Source organism: Emys orbicularis, chromosome 3 (assembly GCF_028017835.1).
Source record: "Emys orbicularis isolate rEmyOrb1 chromosome 3, rEmyOrb1.hap1, whole genome shotgun sequence".
Lineage (NCBI taxonomy): Eukaryota > Metazoa > Chordata > Testudines > Emydidae > Emys > Emys orbicularis.
Window position 1 is genome coordinate 1,306,042 of NC_088685.1, and position 15,366 is coordinate 1,321,407.

The following is a 15,366-nucleotide window of genomic DNA, read 5'->3' on the forward strand; positions in this document are numbered from 1 at the left end:
CAAGCAGGGTTTTCTCCGACTCTTTGAACACAGCAGCAAAATAGTCACATGTTGCTCTTGGTTTCAAATATGGTGTAAGCAGAGGTGAAAGTAAGCCGGTGCGCCCCGGTACAGCGTAGCGGCAAGAGCCCGTGCGCTGTACCAGGGCGAACCGGCATCCCCAGGTGGCAATTTAAAGGGCCTGGGGCTCCCAGCAGTGGCTGGAGCCCCAGGCCCTTTAAATTGCAACCAGACTCCCGCTGCTGGAGCCCTGGGGTAGTGGCTGCGGGGCTCCGGCAGCTATTTGAAGGGTCCGGGGCTCCTGCTGCCTCTACTGTCCTGGGCCCTTTAAATAGCCCTCGGAGTCCCCGGCTGCCGCTGCTACCCCGGCAGGAGAGGGAGGAGGAGTGGGAAGGAGGGGGGGGGGGCACTTACCGGTACAGGGCGGGCTGGCTCTGACCCCCCAGCCCCGCCCCTTCCGCCCAAGGCCCCACCCCTTCCGGGGGCCAGAGCTGGCCCCAGCCCAGGCCCATACCGGTGTGACGTTATTGACAGAATCTCTAAGTGTATAGATCACTGTTGCAAACACTGTTATATATTTGCAAAAAATATTGTACAAAGGTTGTTGTGTGAGGTGTCTATGGGAAGATTATGATTTGCTGGTTATAATTATGCTATCGGTATATGTGTATCATTTTTTTATTTAAAGTTATGAATATTGGCTCTATACTGTCTGTATCTCAAACTTATGATTTTAGATTCTAAAGGATTGGCAACAGCGTGATTTGTGGGTAAGATCTGATTTGTATATTGACCTGGGTCTGGGGCTTGGTCCTTTGGGATCAGGAGAACCTTTTTGCTTTTACTGGGTGTGACGTTGTGCAGTCTATATGGTTTTATAAAAACATGATAATAAGCGAATATAATGTAACTGGGATAGTTTTAGAAAAATATGGTAAAAAGTGAATATAACGTACTGGGATATGCTTCATGCAAAAGGTCTCTTGTAAGGTATCATTACAAACCTTATAATCTACTGAGTATGATCATCTGATTTGTATAAATGTACCACTCTTGTATCTAAAACTAGAAATATAAAATGTAACTCTGAGGGCCTATTGTAATTATGTAAAGTGTGGGCCATTAATGATGGTTTGGAATCTTGATGACTCCCATTGTCTGCAGATGGCTGTTTACCTGTGAGTCTCCCTGTATATGTGTGTGCTGGCAAGTGAGTAATGAAGTCTTGCAGTGACATGTGATCATGTCACCTGAACTGGAATCCATCTTTAACCTGGTGCTTTTCCAGTGAGGGGGGGTGGAAACCCAGAGGGACAAAGGGTTCCCGCCTTATGCAAAAGATATATAAAGGGGTGGAACAGAAGAGAGAGGGAGAGAAGCCATCATGAAGAATCCCCTAGTTAACACCGGAGCGGCAACAAGAGCTGTACCAGGGGAAAGAATTGTGCCCAGGCCTGGAAGGTGTCCAGTCTGAGAAAAACTTACTGAAGCATCTCTGAGGGTGAGATTATCTGTATTTAGTTTGATTAGACATAGATTTGCGCATTTTATTTTATTTTGCTTGTGACTTACTTTGTTCTGTCTGTTACTACTTGGAACCACTTAAATCCTGCTGTCTGTATTTAATAAAATCACTTTTTATTTAGTAATTTACTCAGAGTATGTATTAATACCTGGGGGAGCAAACAACTGTGCATATCTCTCTATCAGTATTATAGAGGGCGAACAATTTATGAGTTTGCCCTGCATAAACTTTATGCAGGGTAAAACGGATTTATTTGGGTTTAGACCCCATTGGGAGTTGAGCATCTGAGTGCTAAAAACAAGCACACTACTGTAAGCTGTTTTCAGGTAAACTTGCAGCTTTGGGGCAAGTGATTCAGACCCTGGGTCTGTGTTGGAGCCAGACTGGAGTGTCTCGCTCAGCAAGACAGGGTGCTGGAGTCCTGAGGGAAAACAGGAACAGGGGTAGTCTTTGCACATCAGGTGGCAGCTCCCAAGGGGGTTTCTGTGATCTAACCCGTCACACTGGGGTGTTGGTTTTCATAACCATTCGTCCCCATAACGAGTGGCACTGGTGGTGATACTGGGAAACTGGAGTGTCTAAGGGAATTGCTTGTGTGACTTGTGGTTAGCCAGTGGGGTGAGACCAAAGTCTTCTCCGTTTGGTTTGCCTTAGAGGTGGACAAACTCCAGCCTTGGGCTGTGACTGCCCTGATTGAAGCAATTTGTCCTGAATTGGCACTCTCAGTTGGGTCCCGCCAGAACACCATCGTTACAGTGCCCCAGCCCAGCCCCGTACCGGTAAGTCGCTAGACTTACTTTCACCCCTGGGTGTAAGCCTGCCAGGGAAAACTCCCATTAACCAAATACAAATTATAAAAAATTAACTGTGAAACAAATACGAACACTACATCCACCCTCACTTCCAGATGCATTGTTTTGCAGTACATGGGCACTACTACAATTACTCCAGGATCCGTACAGTTCCATAGTTAGGGCTGAGTTTAGATTTGCACATAAAGCAGGGATTCTTTCACTTGGTTATGTATGAAACACACAGTGTGCGCGCTCCAAAGCTATGCCACGTGTTGAGTTCCGAATACATTTTACTGAAAATTTACAAGTAAATCGAATGTGTGCATGAGTTAAAATTCATTTTAAAATGTTTTTTAAAATAAATTTAGCACAGGTGCCAGAACATGTATTTTGTCCCAAATGATCTTAATAATAGAATAGTGCAGACCTTTCAAACTGACAATATAGTTAAAAATCATTTGAGCATTGGTTACAGCTGAAGGTTTGGGGGGGAGGGGTGTTATTTTTTTAAGGATTAATGGTCTTCTCATTTTTTTACCATTCCTCACAGTAAAGTTTTCCCCTTCAGCCAGGGTTGAAGAATGATGATGTACTACAGATAGTTCCATGGCAAACTGACCCCTTTCAAAATGGCTGCCATCTCTTTTATTCTCAGTGGGACTGAAGCCAAGCAGTTCTCAGGGAAGATGGTGGTGCTGACAGCATATGTGGGCATCATCTTCCTGAGAACAGTTTGGCATTCAGCCTCATTCACTCTCAAACTCTTCGGTTTCATGTTTACTTTTCACATAATAAATTTTAATCTGGAAATTTCTTTGTCTTTTAAAAATCATGTCACAATTTAACAGACCATTATAGTGATGTTTTAATTAACCCCAAAGAACCATTACAGATCCATAAAATGTAGAGTTAAGGTTAAACTTAAAAGAAATCCAAACATGTGAAGGTATGGAAATGCACAGTTACCACATGCACTAACTCCTCTAGAGCTCAGGTACAGAGTACCTAGCAGTAATTTAGGTTTAAATATTTTACAGACATATTGTAATTATCCCCATACCTAATATACTAAACATGTATAGTTAAAGTACACTAAAAAGAAACCCGAACTTATTGCAGTAAGGACATGCACGGTGAGGGCACCCAAACAATGTCCCTTCTGTCTTTTAATGACATTGTAAAATAACTGTCAAGTATCAGAGGGGTGGCCGTGTTAGTCTGGATCTGCAAAAGCAACAGAGAGTCCTGTGGCACCTTATAGACTAACAGACGTATTGTAAAATAACTGTATGGTTGCAATTAAGGTATTTCCATGTGTGTGGGCCCAGATGAGATTAAACTGACTGGGAAAGACTTTTTTTTCTTTATTTTTCTCTCCATTTGTCCCTACAAGGCAAATATAAGGTGATTTGGGTACCCAAATTGTGCATTTCCATAACCCAATTTGCTTGGATTTCTTTTAACCTTCTTTTAACCCTTAATTCCCTGGGTTTCTACTGGGGATAATTATAACATCCCTCTAATGTACACTCAACCTTAAATCCCCTTTCATGTCCATTTTGCCTGGCAATTTCCTTGGTTTTTAATTAAAAATGTGCTACATGAACACTGAACAAGAAACTCAAAGCAAATGCGACCATGCGATATTTCTAATGATTTGAAGATATGTAACATCAAACGTAAGTAATTTTAAACAATGAAATGTTTGGGGCCAGATTAATCCGTATGTTCTGGATGCTTTATACAGCTCTGGAGCCACAAAAATCAGACAGAGGGTACACCCCAAATTTCCCCTCCCTCATGCAACCCCCCCAACCCCACCCCCACCCCCTCTCCCTCCCCGGCCCCGCCTGCCGCCCCCACGGGCCTCCCCCGAGCAGAGCGTCCCTGCCTCTCCCCTGCCGCTCCATGCTGCCTCCCTGCATCAACTGCCCCCCTCCAGACTGCCCCTGCCCTTCCCCCTCAGACCCTCCCCTTTTCCAGCGGGACCCTCCACCAGCACAGCCCCCCCCCCCGCCCACAGTCACCGCTCCTGCCCCACGCTGGGCAAGGGGCAGCCCCACCCCCACCCCCAGTGAGGCTACAGTGAGGGGTAGAAGCAAGCAGGGGAGGAGGCAGCCCCCCCCAGCATCCACCACAGGGGAGGCCAGGGAGATTCCTGGACCTGAGAGGGGCCCTAGGAGCACGTGCAGTGACAGTGGTGGGGGTGACTGTGCTGCTGGGGGGAGGAGGGGGACCCCTACCCCAGAGCTCGCTGCTGCCAGCAGGGAGAGGGCTGGGGGGAGTCCTCCTCTCTGGCTCCAGTCCCGGGGCATCCTGCCTGCCCCAAACTCATCCCCAGCCCTGCCCCACCCCAGAGCCCACACCCCCAGCTAGAGTCCTCACCCCCTGCACCCTAACTCTCTGCCCCAGCCCTGAGCCCTTCCAACACCCCCAACCCCTCATCTCCAGCCCCAGACAGAGCCCTCATCCCCCCACACCCTAACCCTCCACCCTAGCCCTGAGACTCTCCAACACCTCAAACCCCCCAGCCCCAGATGGAGCCCTCACCCCCACACCCCTACTCTCACCCTGAGCCCCTCCCACACCCCAAACCCCCCAGCCCCAGCCCCAGACAGAGCCCTCATCCCCCAACATCCTAACCCTCCACCCTAGCCCTGAGACTCTCCGACACCCCAAACCCCCCAACCCCAGATAGAGCCCTCACCCCCACGCCCCTACTCTCACCCTGAGCCCCTCCCACACCCCAAACCCCCCATCCCCAGACAGAGCCCTCATCCCCCCACATCCTAACCCTCCGCCCTAGCCCTGAGACTCTCCAACACCCCAAACCCCCCAGCCCCAGATGGAGCCCTCACCCCCACACCCCTACTCTCACCCTGAGCCCCTCCCACACCCCAACCCCCCCCATCCCCAGCCCCAGCCAGAGCCCTCATCCCCCCACACCCTAACCCTCCGCCCTAGCCCTGAGCCCCTCCCACACCCCAAACCCCCCAGCCCCAGCCCCAGACAGAGCCCTCATCCCCCCACACCCTAACCCTCCGCCCTAGCCCTGAGCCCCTCCCACACCCCAACCCCCCCAGCCCCAGATGGAGCCCTCACCCCCACACCCCTACTCTCACCCTGAGCCCCTCCCACACCCCAACCCCCCCCATCCCCAGCCCCAGACAGAGCCCTCATCCCCCCACACCCTAACCCTCCGCCCTAGCCCTGAGCCCCTCCCACACCCCAACCCCCCCAGCCCCAGATAGAGCCCTCACCCCCACACCCCTACTCTCACCCTGAGCCCCTCCCACACCCCAAACCCCCCCAGCCCCAGCCCCAGCCAGAGCCCTCATCCCCCCACACCCTAACCCTCCACCCTAGCCCTGAGACTCTCCAACACCCCAAACCCCCCAGTCCCAGATAGAGCCCTCATCCCCCCACACCCTAACCCTCCACCCTAGCCCTGAGACTCTCCAACACCCCAAACCCCCCAGTCCCAGATAGAGCCCTCATCCCCCCACACCCTAACCCTCGACCCTAGCCCTGAGACTCTCCCACACCCCAACCACCCAGCCCCAGATAGAGCCCTCACCCCCACACCCCTACTCTCATCCTGAGCCCCTCCCACACCCCAACCCCCCCATCCCCATCCCCAGACAGAGCCCTCATCCCCCCACATCCTAACCCTCCGCCCTAGCCCTGAGACTCTCCAACACCCCAAACCCCCCAGCCCCAGATGGAGCCCTCACCCCCACACCCCTACTCTCACCCTGAGCCCCTCCCACACCCCAACCCCCCCCCATCTCCAGCCCCAGACAGAGCCCTCATCCCCCCACACCCTAACCCTCCACCCTAGCCCTGAGACTCTCCAACACCCCAAACCCCCCAGTCCCAGATAGAGCCCTCACCCCCACACCCCTACTCTCACCCTGAGCCCCTCCCACACCCCAAACCCCCCCAGCCCCAGCCCCAGACAGAGCCCTCATCCCCCAACATCCTAACCCTCGACCCTAGCCCTGAGACTCTCCCACACCCCAACCACCCAGCCCCAGATAGAGCCCTCACCCCCACACCCCTACTCTCATCCTGAGCCCCTCCCACACCCCAACCCCCCCATCCCCATCCCCAGACAGAGCCCTCATCCCCCCACAGTCTAACCCTCCGCCCTAGCCCTGAGCCCCTCCCACACCCCAACCCCCCAGCCCCAAATAGAGCCCTCATCCCCCCGCATCCTAACTCTCTGCCCCAACCCTGAGCCCCTTCCTGCATCATGAACCTAACCCCTCATCCCCAGCCCCACCCCAAACCCATCCCCTGCCTCACCCTGTAAAAAATGAGGCTCCTTAGTTAAGTTGTGCATGCTTGGAACACATCCATGTAGAGTGCATGCATGCAATAAAGAAGGGTGATGCATAGGTTTTGCAAAGTTGGGTGATGCATAGGTCTTGCAAAGTTTCAGTTCCCTGCAAAAGGCACAGGGCGGGAAGCACAAAAAGAGCGGGAACCTCCCAGGGGGAGTTGCCTAGCAACCAGCAGGGTATTTAGGGAGCCGGTCTGGTGCGGGAGGGGTTTTGACTCTGTCCCAGGAGAGGGAGAAGGTGTCTGCTTGCTGAGCTGTGATTTGAGGCACAGCAGCAGTCAGGATCTCTCTGTCCCTGACAGCAGGGATCAGCTGTCAGCCCGTGACAGCTGTTGAAACCCTTATTGTGGGGGTTGTTGTTTCGGGGCGCACACTTGCAGACACTCAGGGGTAGGCTCTTACTTGCAGCCAGGACGGCGCCAAGGGGTTCGGGTGGGACACTCCCCTGAACTCCTCGGCAGCAGTCCCTGTGGGAGGAGGCGTCTGATCCCGCCCAGAGAAGAGTCAATGTCCAGTGAAGGAGTGAAAGTAGAAGGGCTCCAGTTACCACCTTGTGTGCTTGCCTGTGTGTTTGTTGGAGTTAGGCTCTATGGTTATTCCCCTCCCTTCTGTTGGTGTCACTAGGCATAGCTACCAGGTAACTCAGGGGAGTGGAAGGCCAAAGAGCCGATAAAGCTCCTTTGCTCTGGGCCTACCTGAACCACAAGACTCCATTTTGTAAACTCTCACCTACTTCTATGCTAACTGCTTACATGCTGAAGCAGGTTGAAGCAGAAATGTATTGGTCAGCTTTTCTAGCAGACAGCTGCACTAGCAAACATAGGGGGAGAAAAAGGCCTGCTTTGTCTTAGCTTGCAAGCCACTATTGTGCCAGGAGCAGAACCCCTATGTGGCTTCTCTCCAGGTAGCCTTCACACAAACCGTTGAGGGCTATGCGGGGGGAGATAAAATGACTATATCCTTCACAGAGCCATTAAAATGCTCTGTAGGGCCTTTCCAAACTACAGGTTCTTTTGGGAAATGTTCGCTGGGTGGTGGTGGGATTTTAGGCAGCAACCTGTTGTGCAAATTGCAGGTGGTCATCGATCTGCCCAACCTATTGTTGCAGAAGGCAGGTTATAAAGATCAAGGGGGAATGGTAGTGCCAGCCTCCCACCGGGTGGCGGCTATGAAGGCCCTAGAGGGGTGTTCCTTCCCACCCTTGGAACCTGACGTGTTGGCACTGGTACAAAAATACCCCCGTGCTTTTGCCAAACATAAGCTTCAGTGTGGTCAGATCCAAGGTGAAGCTAGTGTGCCTGGACTTAACCCACGGCCACAAAAACAGTATCGCTTCCCCGTGGAAGCAGTTCCCAGCATACGCCAGGCAATACAATCTTTAGAGGAACAGGGAGTGTTAATTGCCACTAATAGCCCCTGCAACGCCCCTATATGGCCAGTCAGGAAGGCTGATGGCTTTACATGGCGATTAACAATCGATTACAGGGAGTTAAATCGGGTGACCCCACGCTTGTCAGCTGTAGTAGCCAAATACCAAGAGATCATGGCCACCATTGACCAGGGAGCCGAATGGTTTAGTGTTATCGATCTAGCAAACACGTTTTTTAGTATTCCGGTAAGGGACGCTGATAGACATAAGTTTGCATTCACATTTGAGGGTAGGCAGGTAACATTCACACACCTTCCTCAAGGGCTACACAATAGCCCCACCCTATGTCACCGACGGGTGCACGCTATGTGTAAAGCCTTGAAGCACGACCACCAAGTGCTGAGTTATGTTGATGACATTCTAGTGGCTACGGCTACGAGGGAGGAAAATCTTACAGTAGTGGAGGAGGTCATTAGCACCATCCAGCAGACTGTCTTCCTGATAAATCCAGGAAAAATCCAACTGGCTACCCAAACGGTGTCCTACCTCGGTATTACTCTAGGCAAGGATGGGAAATCCCCAGACAAAGCAAGGGTGGAATTATCAAATTACCAATTCCAAAAGATGTCTCAGCCTTACGGTCCTTTTTAGGGCTAACCGGCTTCTCAAAGGAATTCATTGAGAATTATGCCGGGTTAGCCAAGCCATTATATCGGCTTTTAAGGAAAGAGCCAATAGAACCATAAAAACTACCCTCAAAAAGATGATAGACGTGCAGGGGCGGAATTGGGATGTGAAATTGCCATTCATCTTGATGGCAATGCGATCGACCAAAACCACCCATGGGTTTTCGCCTCACGAAGTGCTTACTGGTAGAGCAATGAACGCACCTGAGCTCTGGTGGGTGGGTGGTGTCCCGCCGGACAGATACCAACCCAGGGTCCGTATAGATACATACATGAGCGAAATCCTAGAGGTAATCAGTGGCATTCAGCACCAGGTAGCGCAGCGACTGGGGGCTACAAACCAGGCAGTAACAAAGAAATTGGGGAATGTAGATGATAATGGCTGGGAAATCGGTATAAAAGTAATGTTCAGGTTCTATTCTGAAAAGGGACACGTGTTAAGCCCCCGGTGGATGGGACCAGCGCCCATTGTTAACAGGGCTAGCGCGTCCGTCTACCAGCTCCGCATTCCATCAAAGCGAGGAGGGAGGCTCAAGTGGTTCCACTGTAGCCAATTAAAAGTGTGGCGAGGAGGGGAACCTAACCCACCCTAATAAACTTTTTTTCTCTCTTCTAATTCTAGATCAATCATGACCATCACTGCAATCGCCTTACCTCAATCATTGTATGTAATGTTAATTAGTTATGTAAGTGTGGTTGTTTCATATATAGATTTGTATGAGGGGGACCATTGGTATTGTAAGACAGGGCGACATTATGCCTTGGGGGATCCCTCTGTAACCTCGGACCCCTCCGAGACTGGCGAGCCCATTACTGTGTTTGCGGTTCAGGAAGTTCTCACCTGTAAAATTAAATGGGTCCTGGAAAAATCCAGAAGCAAGGGTGAATTTGGAGCCCTAAAAACAGTTTATTACCACAATAATGAGGCAAAACCTCTGGGTTGTATTAAAAAAACCATCGGATACCTGCAAGTGGGAATTAAGGAAGCCCTTATTTGGTGACTGCACCAGTGTAAAGGTGCCCTCTCTTCCAAATATGTGCGGATGCATATCCTTTGCCATGCCAAATCAGGTTTCCACTGGTATAAGCACCGCTAATATTACATCTTCCTGGTCTCCCAGCACCATATCCCTCATAATTAGGGTCAGTACTCCAGTTAGAATGTTCTTTGTTAGTAGTTTTTGTTATGCTCCTTTGTGCACCCCAATTAAATGTTCAAATAATCAGGCAATTCCTGTCCAAGAGGTACAGGACTGCATAAGTGTAGTTAAGTTTAATGTAACAGTAAGACTCGGGAATGTGGATAGCTATGGGCCCTTACGGATACTGTACCACGACACAAGTAGTGGTTTTGCCTGAACCAAAGATCAGCTTTGTGGGACCAATAGTGCTAAAGGAGGAGTCCGCTCAGGTAGCTTTGATCCATCCACAGTACGCCCTTAAGATCGTGTACGTAACTGCCCACCCAACCATTCTAAACTTATATCCATCATGTAAGCCCTATCTCACACTGCTCTCAAAGGGCTGGGAAGCGTGGCTAAAATCAGTACATAATAAACACCTAAGAATCCACAAAGAGGCCACCACGGGGTTGGAAGGTATAGGTCCCAGCCCAGGAATTGCAAGTTTCTTTAATTCAGAAGCAGTGGCTGGGAATATGGGCCACATACTATCAGATTTTAAAGATCCATTGACTAGCTCAGTGTCCACAATATCTACCTTTAGTCTGGATTTAGTAGCCACATTATATTCATGGTATCTAACAAAAGAGGGTGATTTTAGCCATCTAATAGAAGCATTAGGGAAATTGCAGCAGGGGGTTTCCACCGCCCTTACTTGTACGCAAGCCCAAATGTGGATGCAGGGAGTGATGCTGGCAATAATCAGGGATGGATTCAAAAATGCTATCGCCCCTGAAGTGCTTCAGTCTATCGTGTCACAGGCAAGCCCTTTTGAACAAAGGTACTCCGAGTTTTGGAGGCTCCTGCATTTTAGCTATGATTATCAACACAATTAGCATTCACGATCAATTAGCTCAAATTAGAACAGGACCATCAACTCTAGTCTAGACAAAGCCAAAGCATGAGTCCCCCAGGCTAGGCAGGACCTGGATTTTTAATATAAAAGGAGGCAACATAAATGTATCTTCCGTCCCCAGAACAAACAAAAACAAACATACAAAAAAAAAAAAAAACACCTAGGCCCCCAAATCTTCATGCCTTCTTTACACATCAGAAGAAAATCAAATGAAGGCACAGTCTCCGTTATTGCCCCTTTACAGATCAACTTTAAAAATGAAATTATCCTTTACATTCCTAATTCCCCCAAATCAGGGTAACTGCTGACTTTGTGGGCCTGAAAGACTGGATCCAGGTGTGAAAATTTCTCCTTTCCACCGTTGCAAGTACATATAGAACAGAGTGCTGGGAGCATGACAGAATAGGTTAGGGTAAGAGAAGGCTGATTAGGGGAAAGAGGCCCTCAAAAAATCTTGTTTTGAAAATAGCCACAGGGTTGGTTTAGTAGTCAAGATTTTAGAGGTTGTTTAAGTGAGCTTCAGTCCCACTGAAATAATCACGCAACATCCAAATTTTACACTTCTAACTTTTTTTTATACACATACTTGGGGCTCAAACTATGGCTCTGATCCTGATATTACTCTCTCGGGATCAGTCATGGATAATTTCCACCACCCACTTCCGTTTTGGGGAAGCAATAATTAAAAAGCTATTCAGGGACTGGGGTAGAATTTCTGGTGCAAATTTAGGTCATTTGATCAAGAGGTTCCCAATACATGTCCTCCCTCTGCATTATGAGCTTCTTTTAATTTTCAAAGTACTCTAAAATCCACGTGCATAATGAGATTATCTAGGCTATCGGTATGCCACAACAGGGGCAATGGTGCACGTTTGGAATAATTTAGAACATAAGAACATAAGTGAGCTCTCTCCTGCCATCCATCTCCACCCTCTGACAAACAGAGGCTAGGGACACCATTCCTTACCCATCCTGGCTAATAGCCATTAATGGACTTAATCTCCATGAATGTATCTAGTTCTCTTTTAAACGCTGTTATAGTCCTAGCCTTCACAACCTCCTCAGGCAAGGAGTTCCATAGATTGACTATGTGCTGTGTGAAGAACTTCCTTTTATTTGTTTTAAACCTGCTGCCTATTAATTTCATTCGGTGACCCCTAGTTCTTATATTATGGGAACAAGTAAATAACTTTTCCTTATCCACTTTCTCCACATCACTCATGATTTTATATACCTCTATCATATCCCCCATAGTCTCCTCTTTTCCAAGCTGAAAAGTCCTAGCCTCTTTAATCTCTCCTCATAATGGGACCCATTCCAAACCCCTAATCATTTTAGTTGCCCTTCTCTGAACCTTTTCTAGTGCCAGTATATCTTTTTTGAAATGAGGAGACCACATCTTTGGCTCAGGCGTTCCTCAGATACCGTCCCCCCCAATGAGAAGAAAATGTTAATATTCCAGTTGCTCTAAAACTGACCTGCATCGTGCGATTACCTTGAACAATGGTATTCCACAACTGAGACTATTCATCTCTTTGAAGCATCCTAATTCATGTGAGCACACCCCACTGACTGGGCCATTCCACACATCAACAGGACTCCCGTACTGCAGAGGGTTGTGCAGAGCCCCTTCCTTTGCACTAGCTCTCTGAAGTGGAGAGCTCCTGGAGGTCCCTGTTATTCTTCTTGCTGCCTCCAGCTGGTGGATGTGCTCCTCACAGCCCATCAGTTACCATCCTCCTTTCTTCCCATGGCCCTTCCAGCCCTACCGGGGACATGGTGGGGCCAGGAGGAGGGCAGAGCTGGTAGCTAAAGTAGCAGATCATTCCCCTCCCATAGGTGCCCTCCAGTCATGCCCCCTCACTAACGCCTCTTCCTCAAGAAACAAGGGAAATGAACTGCCCAAAACCAAGGTTTAAATTATATTATATTATATTATATTATGGTTAATGCAGGTTACACAACAGCGCCTTTGCCAGTATAGCTATGCCAGCTAGACTCGCCCCTGCTTAGTACCCTCTTCAACTCAAGAAGTGTGTTTCAGATTCCTGCTGGCACTGCCAGTCTGACGTGCCTTCTCTGGCTTGTCAGATCGGGTTTATATCTGCTGGTGAACCTCAGCGCCACTCATCAGGCTGGTGACCCAACTGTGGCTCATTAATTTGATACCAGTGTAGCTCCACTGATTTCCTTGGGGTTGCTCCTGATTTACATGGCTACAAATGAGGAGAGAATCAGGCACAGGCACCGACTCCGTGGGTGCTCCAGGGCTCAACACCCATGGGAAAAAATAGTGGAGGTGGGCACCACCCACCAGCCACAGCTGTTCAGCTGGGCCGCTGTTCGGCAGCTGGCATGGGGCCTCGGGGGAGAGGGCAGCGCTGGGGCAGGAAGAAGTGGAATGAGGGCAGGGCCTTGGGGGAGAGGGCGGGGCAGGGGCAGGAAGAGGCGGAGCAAGGGTGGGGCCTCCCCCTCCTTCCCAGCACCTCCTGCACGCCAAGGAACAGCTGAGGTCTCTGCAAACAAAAACCTGTTGGACCTTGGACAGTGACTGGGTTCCGTTAACACCTTTGGCCCATAGTCCATCCAAATGCCTAAAACAGACTCCGCATGCTTGGGGAGTCCGTGGAACACGTTTGGAGGGAGGAGGTCGTTTCAGCAGAGATTCAGTCCCTTGGCCTGGCAGTGATGGGGTCAGGTGTTTAACAATGGAGATTTGCCAACGCTTTTATTTGAACCAGGAGAGCAAAGCCCTTGAGAAAGACGTACACTCGTACAACAATACTGGAGCATTTCTGGGACCAGGAAGTTCATCTGACTTGGCTTTCAATGTACAGTGCCTTCTGCATGCCCTCTGTCCCCAAGTCTCTCCACGCCCAGGGCACACAGGGTGGCATCTCCGGCAAGCCCTGATGGGCCTGCTCCGGCTCAGCGACGCTGTTCTGGCTTCGCTCCGATATCAGTGGCATGGTCTGACTCCCACTAGTGATTCTGTGCTGTGGATGATGGGCTCGGCTATCAGACCCACAGCATAATGGGCTGCTCGGTGCCGCGGACCCACACACCGTCTTGCTACTTGCTGCGCTGTGGGAGTAGAGCCCTCACTTGCTCCATCACTTCCAGGAACTCGCTCGTTGCCTGGGCATGAGCAGCAGGCTCCAGTGCCAGGTGCTGGAAGAGGTTCAAGGGCTCGGCGTTCCAAAAGTCCTTGGGGACAGGGATCTGGCTGGGCAGGGCGCTGTTTACGATCAGGAAGTGGTAGAGGTGTTTCTTCTCCAGGCAACGGCGCAGGTACAAGAGGATGCCCTGCAGCCTCTTAGCTAGCTGCTCCAGGCCCCATGCCCACAGAGGCAGGAAGAGCAGGAGGTGCATCAGGGCGGTTTTGAAGTTTGGTAGGTGGTGAGGATCCTGTTCTCCAGGGTGGGCAGCCTGCATTCCTTGAGGTGGATGAGGATCTGGAGGCATTTCAGGTGGCAGCTGTCCTGTGGGGCATACCTGCTCACCATCTGGAGGAACAGCATTTCCTGGACAGCGAAGATCTCTAGCCAGACTGTGCTGCTCGGGTGGCCCGTCTCAGCCCCGTGGCTGGCCAGGAAGACCAGAGAGTCTCCCCGTCGCACCCCGAGTATGATCTCGATGGAGAGGGCCCTCCCGGACTCGAAAGCCAGACTGAGTTTGCAGGAGGAGGTGGAGGGCTGGGCCATGAGCTGGAAGCTGTAGTTGTGAGCCAGGAGTGCCCAGGCCTTGCACACAAATCTAAAGAGTCTGAGGGTGAGAGTTGGCTTGCTCTCCCCTGCATCCTCAAGCATTTAGCCATAAAACTGTTCTGCTCTGACACACCAGTAACCAAATCTGTCCTCAGACCCTGAAGCACAGACTGCTCACTTAAAGAATCAGAACGGAGACATTCCTGTTCCAACATCATTGTCTCCCCAACAAGTTGGCCCCACACAGCCACTTGGTCATAGGGCTGTCTAAATTCCTTAATAACTTTTACTTCCTCTGAGACCTTCTCAAAGCTACCCACACTGGATCTTTCAAAAGGAAAGTCAGTGGATCCATTCACAACAGACAATTTCTGGCTGCTAGGAACTGAAACTTCCTTGATTAAATCACGTTCACACCCTTCAGATGCAGGGAACTGCTTACACAGATTACCATGAGGATTCCTTTCCCCGGGGAGCTTTTCTAAGCAGCAATTCACCCCTCACAGAAATTCTGCCCTTACCCTTTTCACCTAGGGCTTGCTCTAAAGGAACACTTCCCTGAGCAACAACAGACTCTGGCTCTTACTTACATTTAGGATCACCTTTGGCCCATCAGGCAGATTTCTGCTCAATCTCCTTTCAGGCAAACCCATAGACTCACTAGATGAAAAGTCAGAAGCATTCTCCTTTCCTTTGCCACACACAAGCTTATGAATTTTTTCCTTTTTGCTACAAGTTGTTAAACTGTCCGTAGGTACCACAACCAAATCACCTTCATGCTCTCCTTGTGCCCTGGCTAGGGTATTACCCAGATCAGACAGAGTTGCTACATCCTTTTCCAACCACACATTAGCAACAGGCAAGATACAAGCACCAGAATTGTCTGGTCTCTGGGATTCTGCT

General features: G+C 50.1%; 1 protein-coding gene across 1 annotated transcript; it reads right to left on the reverse strand.

Annotated features, from left to right (window-relative positions):
* Positions 1 to 13,828: 13,828 nt before the first annotated feature.
* Positions 13,829 to 14,565, reverse strand: LOC135875664 (inositol 1,4,5-trisphosphate receptor-interacting protein-like 1). Its single transcript, XM_065400615.1, is given in 2 exon segments — positions 13,829 to 14,146; positions 14,149 to 14,565. Coding segments are annotated over 2 exon segments (735 nt in total).
* Between the last annotated feature and the right edge of the window lie 801 nt (positions 14,566 to 15,366).